This window comes from Pavona decussata, unplaced genomic scaffold (genome assembly GCF_977016875.1).
Source record: "Pavona decussata unplaced genomic scaffold, jaPavDecu1.1 SCAFFOLD_217, whole genome shotgun sequence".
NCBI classification, from domain to species: domain Eukaryota; kingdom Metazoa; phylum Cnidaria; class Anthozoa; order Scleractinia; family Agariciidae; genus Pavona; species Pavona decussata.
The window spans coordinates 1,387,351-1,400,068 of NW_028145622.1; the positions used below are offsets into that span (position 1 = coordinate 1,387,351).

Below are 12,718 nucleotides of genomic sequence, written 5' to 3' on the forward strand. Positions count from 1 at the left end.
CTCTCAATAGTTCTTCTCTTTAGCTCTGAATGCTAAGAACAGTCTGCCATTGGCGGGCGGCGGCACCCAAATCAGCGAAAACAACTCTCTTTCTTTTTTTTTTTTTTTGTCAGCACTGAATGTGACGCCATTGTTCAGAGAAATCACTGTACCTGTCTAGTTCGTTCTAGGAATCTGGTATACTTAGTTCGTCCTATAATTTGGTAAACTTAAAAGTATACCTAAAGTACAGTATTTTTGTGTTTTATAATAACTGGTTATTTATTAGATCATTTCATTTCGAACCAAATTTAAAGAAATATCACCTTGTCATGTCTGTCTAAGGATTCTAAAAATACGAAAAGAAAAGTGTAACAAACAAAATGCTGTCACTTTCTTACGATATTTGGGTTTTTAGAGGGGTATTTCTTTTCATTCTTAATTTGAAGAACGATGACACTATACAGCACGTCACTTGAGCGTCAATATGAACATAGCTTGGATAAAAACAATAGTCGCATAGCCTGGGTTACATAAACCAAGAAAACACCTTGTTTAGGTAAAGGAAGAAGCTAACAAACCTCTTTTATGTGACAGTGCGATTGGTGGGTGCGAATGATGATGGTCACGTGGCATCCGAAGGCCGAGTGGAAGTGTTCTACAATGGAATCTGGGGAACAGTGTGTGATGACGACTGGGACTTAAAGGACGCCAACGTAGTTTGCCGTCAGCTTGGGTTTGTAGGAGCTGCGGCTGCAAACACGTCCGCAGCTTTCGGGACAGGGAAAGGACAGATATGGATGGATAACGTACAGTGTACAGGAGATGAGAGTTCCTTAACAGAATGTCACCACAATGGATGGGGAAACGAGAACTGCAATCACTATGAAGATGCAGGTGTAATGTGTACTACAGGTGATGAGAACGACTTTTTAGAAGTAGTGCGACTAAAGAATGTTATTTGTATCAGGTAGTATCTAATTAATGACAGACCCAATCGCAAACACTATTATCATAATTTATTATTTCAAAATAACGTGTTCCAATTGACATGCACTTGCGGAACAATTATGACATTTAAAAAGCACAGTAAATGTGAAAGGCAAATAGATGATAACAAATTAAAATAAAGGAAACGTCCACTCTCAACTGTTCTTCTCTTTAGCTTTGAATGCGAAGACAAGTCAGTTACTACAAGCAGGCCAAGTTGGCATCAAAATCAAAACACAAAAGACAGTCGAGCTGTTTCCAGAAGATTGTGACGCCACGTTGGTACCTGTAGGGGCTGCCTATCTTGTTCGTCTTAGGTTTTTTAAAATACAAATAGCAAACATCATTAACATAATTTTTAATGTAAAAAAGTTACAACAACGCACCGACCATTTGTGATAAGCAAAATGCGCGGTAGCTATATATTGAAGAGAAATAGACCATAAACAAATTAACATTATAGAAGAAATTATATTAGAAACGTCCACTATCGATTATTCTCCTATTTAGCGCTAAATGCAAGGAAGAGTCCGCCGTTAGTGAGTAAATTAGGCACCCCAATCAGCAAAAACGCCGATCGATATTTTTTCCCAGGAGATATGTTTCGCCAATATTGTTTGTACAGACTGTCTTGTCCGTCCTAGGTTTTAAATATACTAAAACAACGGTGTAAGAAAAAAGATTTATTTTTGTTCTTGACGATGTTTAGTTTTTTATTAAGTTATTTCTGTATATACTTAATTTTGAGAAAAGTCACCCTGTCTTGTCTCTCTCAGGATTTAAACATATCAAAGCAAAAAAGTGTGGCAAACGAAATCCTTTTTTTTTGTCTCTCTCTCTCTCTCTCTCTCTCTCTCTCTCTCTCTCTCTCTCTCTCTCTCTCTCTCTCTCTCTCTCTCTCTCTCTCTCTCTCTCTCTCTCTCTCTCTCTCTCTCTCTCTCTCTCTCTCTCTCTCTCTCTCTCTCTCTCTCTCTCTCTCTCTCTCTCTCTCTCTCTCTCTCTCTCTCTCTCTCTCTCTCTCTCTCTCTCTCTCTCTCTCTCTCTCTCTCTCTCTCCCTCTCTTATGTTAGCTGAGATTTTAGTTGGCCAGCTTCTTTTCATTTTTAATTTAAAGGAAAATCACCCTATAGATACAGGAGATCTGGGGCTAAAAATTGGATGAAAAAAAAAATGCTCGCATAATCTGTTAAATAAAACAAGAAAGCACATTTTATTAGGTAAAGGAAGAAGCTAATTAGGCTCTTTTATGCGACAGTTCGATTGGTGGGTACGAGTAATCCTGGTGATGTGCCATCAGAAGGCCGAGTGGAAGTGTTTTACAATAGCACCTGGGGAACAGTATGTGATGACAACTGGGACTTGAAAGACGCCAACGTAGTTTGCCGTCAGCTCGGGTTTGCAGGAGCTGTAGCAGCAAACACGTCTGCAGCTTTCGGGGCAAGAAGAGGACAGATATGGATGGATTACGTACAGTGTACAGGAGATGAGAGTTCCTTAACACAATGTGGGCACAGAGGATGGGGAATAGAAAACTGTAGTCACGGTGAAGATGCCGGTGTAATGTGTAATACAGGTGAGAACAACAATTTTGTAGAAGTAGTACTACTATTTGCATCCTATTTGTATTAGATATTGTATGTAACGGATGGTAGACGCAATTGCAATTAATCGCCAAAGGCGAAGTAAATATTGTTGAATATTCCCCGAAAACAAGTAGAAATAAAACGAGGTATCATGCCGGTCACTTGTGATAACCAAACAGCGCATTAGTTATATAAAATTAACATTATCGAAGAAATTATATTACAAACGTTCACTCTTAATTGTTTTTCTTTTTAGCTTTAAATGCGAAAATCAGTCCACCGTTAGTGAGTAAATTAGGCACCCAAGTCACTGAGCAAAAACGCCGATCGATATTTTTCCCAGGAGAATATGACGCCACTATATTTCAAAGAAATCACTGTACCTGTCCTGTCCGTGTTAGGCTTTTAAGTACACGAAAAGAACGGGGTAAGAAAAATGAATTCTTTTTGTTTTTGATAATGCCTGGTTACTTTAGGTTATTTTTTTATTTACCTAATTTATAACAAAAATCACCTTGTCTTGCCTATCTCAGAACGAACACGAAATTCTGGTTTTTTTACGATAGCTAGGATTTTAATGTGTCAGCTTCTTTTCATTCTTAATTTAAAGAACAATCACCCTATAGATACAGCAGATCAGTTGCTAAAAATTAGATGAAAACAATGGTCACATAACCTGTTACCTAAACGAAGGTAAAACAAGAAACTAATAAGCCTCCTTTATGCGACAGTTCGATTGGTGGATGCGAGTAATTATGGTGATGTGGCATCCAAAGGCCGAGTGGAAGTGCTCTACAATGGCACCTGGGGAACAGTATGTGATGACGACTGGGACTTAAAGGACGCCAACGTCGTTTGCCGTCAGCTTGGTTTTTTCGGAGCTGCGGCAGCGAACACGTCGGCGGCTTTCGGGGCAGGAAAAGGACAGATATGGATGGATAACGTACGGTGTGCAGGAGATGAGAGTTCCTTAACAGATTGTAGCCACAATGGATGGGGAATAGAGAACTGTGCTCACAGTGAAGATGCTGGTGTAATATGTAGTGCAGGTGATAAGAAATGAATTTTTTTTTAAATTACTTAAACAAAAACAGTTCATTATATACATATAAAGTCAGGAGGCCTGTTGGAAAATGAGAAATAAAAGGCACTGTAAGTTTGTCAGTTTTCGCTGCTGTGCTTGGAAAGGAATACAAATATCTTAAGATAATTGATGAAATTTGAATTGTTGTGTTTCTTAGCACAAAGGCTGGCTTATGGAGAAAACTCGGTAAACTGGTGAATAACGTTAAAGTAGGCTACTAATTAAGGTTCTATTAATCTCATTGGTCGAGGATTGTGTGATATCCTGCTTTATACAATGAACAGTGTAAAACTCGCGGTGTGATTGGTGTAGCGGAGTTTTCGATTAGAGTATAGACGCAAGAATGACGTCATCGAGTGGAGTCCAGCCTGGGTGACTGGCCAACAAAGCGTGCAAAATTTTTGCGTGTAGCGGAGAAACATAGACAAATTTTCGTAGGAACGCAAAACTGAGCAAAGGCCATTTCAAGTGACCTAAATAAGGTTAAAAAAGCTAGAACTTTCTTGTGATGTGAAAAAGAAGGAAATATCTGTCCAAATATTTCGCCAATAGAAATCCGGTAACGGCGAGTAATCGATCACAAATCGCAGTGAAGCGATTGACATGCTGTAATATTTTGAGGACAGAAATTTCTTTTGGAATAAAAGTTAGTTTTGAATATATTGTTAGTGAAATTCTTTAGGATTATACTCAGTTTAATTTAGAGGATCATAATTGCTTGTGTGTACTAGTCTAAAAGTTTGCTGAAAATTTTTAGACTCAGCTCCGTCAACTTGATGCTCGTTCACGAAATGTATTCAAGTATCTTGGTTATTGTATAGAACAAATAGATTCCAATATTTTTACGTGGGTTACAATTATCATTGGCATTGTCATTGTCATTGTCATTGTGATTGTCATTGTCATTGTCATTGTCATTATTATTATTATTATTATTATTATTATTATTATTATTATTATTAGATAGGTTTTTAATAGCTCTTTTTTATATACTTTTAACTTGTAAATAGCAATTTGTGTGGAATATTTTAATAAAGATTTTATTATTTATTATTATTATTATTATTATTATTATTATTATTATTAATATTATTATTATTATTTAGTTAATGTGTTTTCTACTTAAAAGGGTGGGCACCTGTTTTAAACAGCGCGTCAAGAAGTCCTGGATATCCAAACTCTCAATGCGGCTGAACTATCCAGTAACCTGTCTTCTTTCATTCTAATTACGTTACAAAATTCCTTAATCATATTTTTGTGTGGAATTTCAAACGCCATCAACTTATTATTCAATTAACCTCCAAACTATATTAAGATAGCAGAAATTTTTGGCACTATGTTTCTGTGCACAAAATTGAAAATGGCACATTCTCAATTTTACTAGACTTTCAACGTAAATATGAAAAAAACTAATAGATTATAACAAATTAAAATAAAGGAAATGTCCACTCTCAACTGTTCTTTTCTTTAGCTTTGAATGCGAAGACAAATCAGCCAAAAAAAAAAAATTTCGACCGAGCTGATTCCAAAAGATTGTGGCGCCATATTAGGACCTGTTTTTTTTTTGGGGGGGGAGGGGGGGGAAAGGGGTATCTGTCTTGTCTGTCTTAGTTTTTTTAAAAATACAAATGTCACACATCATTGGCATACTTTTTAATTTAATAACATAGAATGGTACTTTCTAGCTGAAATAAAATGACCTGTCTTGTGGGCCAGTTGTGATAAATAGAAAGCGCAGTAGCTATGTTAGCCAGAAATAGATCATGACCAATTAAAATAATCGAAGAAACTTCTCCTCTCAATTGTTCTTCTCTTTAGCTCTGAATGCTAAGAACAGCCTGCTATTGGCGGACGGCGGCACCCAAATCAGCAAAAACAACTCTCTTTCTTTTTTTTTCTGGCACTGAATGAGACGCCATTGCTCCGAGAAATCACTGTCTCTGTCTGGTATAATTAGTTCGTCCTGTAATTTGGTTAACTTAAAAGTATACCTAAAGTACGGGATAAGAATTTTTTTCTCGTGTTTTATTATAACTGGATATTTTTTTAGGTCATTTCATTTCATACTAAATTTAACGAAAGATCACCTTGTCATGTTTGTCTCAGGATTCTAACAGTACGAAAAGAAAATAGTAGTCAACGAAATGCTGCAGCTTTCTTTCAATAATTGGGATTTTAGTGGGGTATGTCTTTTCATTCTTAATTTGAAGAACGATCACCCTATACAGCAGGTCACTTGGGCGTCAATATGAAGATATACAATTGGAAATAACCTGGATAAAAACAATAGTCGCATGGCCTGGGTTACCGTGATAAACCAAGAAAACACCTTGTTTAGCTAAAGGAAGAAGCTAACAAACCTCTTTTATCTGCCAGTGCGATTGGTGGGTGCGAATGATGATGGTCACGTGGCATCCAAAGGCCGAGTGGAAGTGTTCTACCATGGAATCTGGGGAACAGTATGTGATGACTTCTGGGACTTAAAGGACGCCGACGTAGTTTGCCGTCAGCTTGGGTTTGTAGGAGCTGCGGCTGCAAACGCGTCCGCGGCTTTCGGGGCAGGAAAAGGACAGATATGGATGGATAACGTACGGTGTACAGGAGATGAGAGTTCCTTAACAGAATGTCACCACAATGGATGGGGAAACGAGAACTGCGATCACTATGAAGATGCTGGTGTAATTTGCACTACAGGTGATGAGGACGCCTTCTTTTTTTTTTTTGAAGTAGTGTGAATAAATGGTGTTATTTCATTTGTATCAGGTAGTATCTAATCGATGCCAGACGCAATCGAAAACACTATTATCATAATTTATTATTTCAAAATAACGTGTTTCAATACACTTGTTCTGGGGAACAGTAAGCACAGTAAATGTGAAAGACAAATGGATGAGAAAATATTAAAATAAAGGAAACGTCCACTCTCAACTGTTCTTCTCTTTAGCTTTGAATACGAAGACAAGTCAGTTACTACAAGCAGGCCAAGTTGGCATCAAAATCAAAAAACAAAAGCTGGTCGAGCTGTTTCCAGGAGATTGTGACGCCATATCGGTACCTGTAGGGGCTGCCTATCTTGTTCGTCTTAGGTCGTTAAGTTAAAAATACAAATAGCAAACATCATTAACATAATTTTGAATGTAAAAAAATTACAACAACGCACGGGCCATTTGTGATAAGAAAAATGCGCGGTAGCTATATATAGAAGAGAAATAGACCATATACAAATTAACATTATTAATGACGAAATTATATTAGAAACGTCCACTCTCGATTATTCTTCTATTTAGCGTTAAATGCGAAGAAGAGTCCGCCGTTAGTGAGTAAATTAGGCACCCCAATAAGCAAAAACGCCGATCGATATTTTTCCCAGGAGAATGTGACACCACTATTGTTTGTACAGACTGTCTTGTCCGTTCTAGGTTTTAAACATACTAAAACAACAGTGTAAGAAAAAATAATTATTTTTGTTTTTGACAATGTTTTGTTCTTTATTAGGTTATTTCATTATATACTTAATTTTGAAAAAAATCACCCTGTCTTGTCTCTCTCGGGATTTTAAACATATCAAAGCAAGAAAGTTTGTCAAACTCACTTCTGTTTTTTTTTTCTTACGATAACTGGGATTTTAGTGGGTCAGCTTCTTTTCATTCTTAATTTGAAGAAAAATCACCCTATAGATACAGGAGATCAGGTGCTAAAAATTGGATGAAAACAATGGTCGCATAACCTGTTAAATAAAACAAAACACATTTTATTAGGTAAAGGAAGAAGCTAATAAGGCTCTTTTATACGACAGTTCGATTGGTGGGTACGAGTAATCCTGGTGATGTGGCATCCGAAGGCCGAGTGGAAGTGTTTTACAATAGCACCTGGGGAACAGTATGTGATGACAACTGGGACTTGAAAGACGCCAACGTAGTTTGCCGTCAGCTCGGGTTTGCAGGAGCTGTGGCAGCAAACACGTCTGCAGCTTTAGGGGCAGGAAAAGGACGGATCTGGATGGATGACGTACGGTGTACAGGAGATGAGAGCTCCTTAACACAATGTGGGCACAGAGGATGGGGAATAGAGAACTGTAGTCACGGTGAAGATGCCGGTGTAATGTGTAATACAGGTGAGAACAACAATTTTGTAGAAGTAGTACTACTATTTGCATGCTATTTATATTAGATATTGTATGTAACTGATGGCAGACGCAATTGCAATTATTCGCCAAAGGCGAAGTAAATATTGTTGAATATTCTCCGAAAATTAAATTACAACCTCGCATCCTAGTTGAAATAAAATGAGTTATCATGCCGGCCGTTTGTGATAAACTAACAGCGCAGTAGCTATATAGAAGAAAAATGGACCATAGAAAATTAAGATTATCGAAGAAATTATATTACAAACGTTCACTCTTAATTGTTTTTCTGTTTAGCTTTAAATGCGAAAATCAGTCCACCGTTAGTAAGTAAATTAGGCACCCAAGTCACTGAGCAAAAACGCCGATCGATATTTTTCCCAGGAGAATATGACGCCAATATTGCTCAGAGAAATCTCTGCACCTTTCTTGTCCGTCTTAGATTTTTAAGTATACGAAAAGAACGGGGTAAGAAAAATGAATTCTTCTATTGTTTTTCATAATGCCTGTTATTTTAGGTTATTTCCTGATTTACTTAATTGAAACAAAAATCACATTGTCCTGCCTGTCTCAGAACGAAAACGAAATTCTGGGTTTTTTTTTATTATAGCTGGGATTTTAGTGGGTCAGCTTCTTTTCATTCTTAATTTAAAGAACAATCACCCTATAGATACAGGAGATCAGTTGGTAAAAATTAGATGAAAACAATGGTCACATAACCTGTTACCTAAACGAAGGAAACACCTTGTTTAGGTAAAACAATAAGCTAATAAACCTCCTTTATGCGACAGTTCGATTGGTGGATACGAGTAATCATGGTGATGTGGCATCCAAAGGCCGAGTGGAAGTGTTCTACAATGGAATCTGGGGAACAGTATGTGATGACTTCTGGGACTTAAAGGACGCCAACGTAGTTTGCCGTCAGCTTGGTTATTTCGGAGCTGCGGCAGCAAACACGTCCGCGGCTTTCGGGGCAGGAAAAGGACAGATATGGATGGATGACGTACGGTGTGCAGGAGATGAGAGCTCCTTAACAGATTGTAGCCACAATGGATGGGGAATAGAGAACTGTGCTCACAGTGAAGATGCTGGTGTAATATGTAGTGCAGGTGATAAGAAATGTAGTTTATTTAAAAATTATTTCAATAACAACAATTGATTTGATTTTTTCTTTAAACTCAGGAAGCCTTTTAGAAAATGAAAAATAAAAGGCACTGTTTGTCAGTTTTCGCTGCTGTGCTTGGAAAGGAATACAGATATCTTTAGATAATTGATGGAATTTGAATTGTTGTGCTTCTTAGCACAAAGGCTGGCTTATCGAGAAAACTTGGTAAACTGGTGAATAACGGTAAACTAGGGTTCTATCGACCTCATTGGTCGAGAATTGTGTGATATCCTGCTTTATACAATGAACAGTGTAAAACTCGCGGTTTGATTGGTATAGCGTAGTTTTTTGTTAGAGAATAGGTGCACGAATGACGTGGTCGAGTGGTGTGACCAGTGCACGTGTTCAGAGTCTAGAGTCCAGCCAGGGTGACTGGCCAACAAAGTGTGCAAACTTTTTAGCGAGTAGCGGAGAAACATAGACAAATTTTCGCAGGAACGCAAAACTGGGCAAAGGCCATTTCAAGTGACCTTAATAAGGTTAAAAAAGTTAGAACTTTGTTGTGATGTGAAAAAGAAGGAAATAATTGTCCGAAGATATCGCCAATAGAAATCTGGTGATGGCGAGTAATTGATCACAAATTGCAGTGAAGCGATTGACATGCTGTTATATTTTGAGGATAGAAATTTGTTTTGGAATAAAAGTTAGTTTTGAATATATTGTTAGTGAAATTCTTTCGGATTATACTCAGTTTAATTTAGAGGATCATAATTGCTTGTGTGTACGTGTCTAAAAGTTTGCTGAAGATTTTTAGACTCAGCTCAATCAACGTGATGTTCGCTCACGAAATGTGTTCAGATATCTTGGTTATTGTATAAAACAAATAGATTCAAATATTCTACCGTGGGTTATCATTATCATTGTCATTGTCATTGTCATTGTCATTGTCATTGTCATTGTCATTGTCATTGTCATTGTCATTGTCATTGTCATTGTCATTGTCATTGTTATTGTTATTGTTATTGTTATTGTTATTGTTATTATTATTATTATTATTATTATTATTATTATTATTATTATTATCATGTGAATTTTTTTTTCTACTTTTAAGGGTGGGGACCTGTTTTAAACAACGCGTCAAGAATTCCTGGATATCCAAACTCTCGATGTGGCCAAAGTATCCAGTAACCTGTCTCCTTTCATTCTAAACTATCTTACAAAATTCCCTAATCATTCCATTAACGTACAAAGTATATTCAGATAGCAGAAATCGTTGGCAGTATTTTTCTTTGCACAAAATTGAAAATGGCACTTTCTCAATTTTTACAAGACCTTTAACGTTGATATGAAAAACAAATAGATTATAACAAATTAAAATAAAGGAATAAAGGAAATGTCCACTTTCAAGTGTTCTTTTCAGCAAAATAATTTTGACCGAGCTGTTTCAAAGAGATTGTGACCCCATATTGGGACCTGTTGGAGGGGGAGGGGGTATCTGTCTTGTCGGTCTTAGGTTTTTAAAAATACAAGTATCACACATCATTGGCATAATTTTTAATTTATTAACATAGAATGCTACTTTCTAGCTGAAATAAAATGAACTGTCTTGTGGGCTAGTTGTGATAAATAGAAAACGTAGCAATAATCTTTATTATGCTTTTTTTTTTTTTTTGGTTTACATGGTTGATCTTTACAATATTGTAGAGACAAGACTCTCTATACAACAATTACACCCAATCAAATTATTTTACGATCAATTAATTAGCATATTGTCATGGCGGACGGTCACGTTTTTCAACCGTCCCACTATCGACGCTAAAATTGCCGACTATGGCTGCAAATATTACTTTTGAGCAGGTAAAAAGCTTTTTAAAGCAGGAGCTTGCTCCTGTAAACGCAAAATTGAAAGAACTAGCCAACATACTGAAGGAAATAGACTCGTAGTAAAGTTTCTATGAGACAACTACGATGAGCTATTGAACAAGTTAAAGAACACCAATGAAAATGTTATTCGACATGCGTCGGACATTGCAAACATTAAAGTGAACATAAAGAACGTGGAGAAACTTGATTATGTCACATATTTTGCGCAGTAGCTATGTAAGCCAGAAATAGATAATGACCAATTAAAATGATCGAGGAAACCTCTACTCTCAATTGTTCTGCTCTTTAGCTCTGAAAGCTAGGGACGGTCTGCTATTGGCGGGCGGCGGCACCCAAATCAGCGAAAACAACTCTCTTTCTTTCTTTTCTTTTCTTTTCTTTTTTTTCTGGCACTGAATGTAACGCTATTGCTCGGACAAATCACTGTATCTGTCTAGTTCGTTCTAGGAATCTGGTATACTTAGTTCGTCCTATAATTTGGTAAATTTAAACGGTATACCTACCTTTTTTTTTCGCGCTTTATAATAACTTGTTATTTATTAGGTCATTTCATTTGATACTAAATTTAAAGAAAGACCGCCTTGTTTAGGTAAAGGAAGAAGCTAACAAACCTCTTTTATCTGACAGTGCGATTGGTAGGTACGAGTGATGATGGTCATTCGGCATCCAAAGGCCGAGTGGAAGTGTTCTACAATGGAATCTGGGGAACCGTATGTGATGACGACTGGGACTTAAAAGACGCCAACGTAGTTTGCCGTCAGCTTGGGTTTGTAGGAGCTGCGGCAGCAAACATGTCTGCAGCTTTCGGGCAAGGAAAAGGACAGATATGGATGGATAACGTACAGTGTACAGGAGATGAGAGTTCCTTAACAGAATGTCACCACAATGGATGGGGAAACGAGAACTGCAATCACTATGAAGATGCCGGTGTAATTTGCACTACAGGTGATGAGAACGACTTTTTAGAAGTAGTGTGACTAAATGATGTTATTTGTATGAGGTAGTATCTAATTGATGCCAGACGCAATCGCAAGCACTGTTATCATAATTTATTATTTCACAATAGTGTGTTTCAATTCACTTGGTCTTGCGGAACAATTATGACATTTGGAAAGCACAGTAAATGTGAAAGACAAATTGATGGTAACAAATTAAAATAAAGGAAACGTCCACTCTCAACTGTTCTTTACCTTTGAATGCGAAGACAAGTCAGTTACTACCAGGAGCCATAATCAGGGATGGAGACCGTAACGAGATGCCATTTTGACTTGTGGGCTTGTCCTCATGTATTGTACCAAAAAATCTGTTTTTAGAAAAAATTGCACCATACGCGCGTGCGTGCTCGCGTGTAAATGGCCAGTATCGCGCATGGAGAAATTGAATTTTTTTTTCTACCAGTTCAAAATGGCGTCCGAATTTTAAAATTCTGCCGTGGAATATATCCTCAGTGCCCACATTTAAGGAATTAGAGTCTCACAACGAAAAGGTAATAATTGAAAGAAGACGGGGAAAGTTGGAATAAGCGGCATATTGATCACATGACTCTCACAGTAAAGTCAAAAAGGCGCCAAAACGGTGAATGAATGAATTTCAAATTCACAGTTGAATGAATGAAAAAGGCTTACACTTTACGAATATGTACTCAGACACTTAAGTACTTTTTTAACTTGAGGGAATTTTTTCTCAGCTGCTTTCCGCGTCACTTCTGCCGGTATGATAAAGTGCTAAAGTTCAGTTCTTTGTTGTTGGAGAAAGTCTGAACAGTTGTGGAAAGTTATGATGCTGTAAAGTTGTTACGTAATTTTCGCAACCTCCATATTGAGCTCTGTCAGCTTTCACCGTTTTCTTGCTCATGTTGAACTGGAAAAAGAGCTTTTTGCTGCTTGGAATCAAGTTCCGTGGCCATGCAAAGGAACTGAAAGGAAGAAGCAAAACAACAACGGGCTACATGGATGGACTTTCTAACCAAG

The 12,718-nt window shown here is 37.3% G+C and overlaps 1 protein-coding gene across 25 annotated transcripts in view; it reads left to right on the forward strand.

The window, feature by feature from the left end:
• Positions 1–12,718, forward strand: part of LOC146459744 (scavenger receptor cysteine-rich domain-containing protein DMBT1-like) — a 62,761-nt gene that overhangs the window by 40,098 nt on the left and 9,945 nt on the right. For 13 of the 25 annotated variants that reach the window (XM_085089080.1, XM_085089085.1, XM_085089086.1 and 10 more), the window contains 7 exons: positions 577–894; positions 2,225–2,542; positions 3,284–3,601; positions 6,013–6,330; positions 7,433–7,750; positions 8,551–8,868; positions 11,376–11,693. In XM_085089080.1, the coding sequence (XP_084945206.1) occupies positions 577–894; positions 2,225–2,542; positions 3,284–3,601; positions 6,013–6,330; positions 7,433–7,750; positions 8,551–8,868; positions 11,376–11,693 (2,226 nt within the window). The remainder of the gene's footprint in view (positions 1–576; positions 895–2,224; positions 2,543–3,283; positions 3,602–6,012; positions 6,331–7,432; positions 7,751–8,550; positions 8,869–11,375; positions 11,694–12,718) is intronic. The other 12 variants (XM_085089102.1, XM_085089092.1, XM_085089093.1 and 9 more) reach the window with 11 other exon arrangements.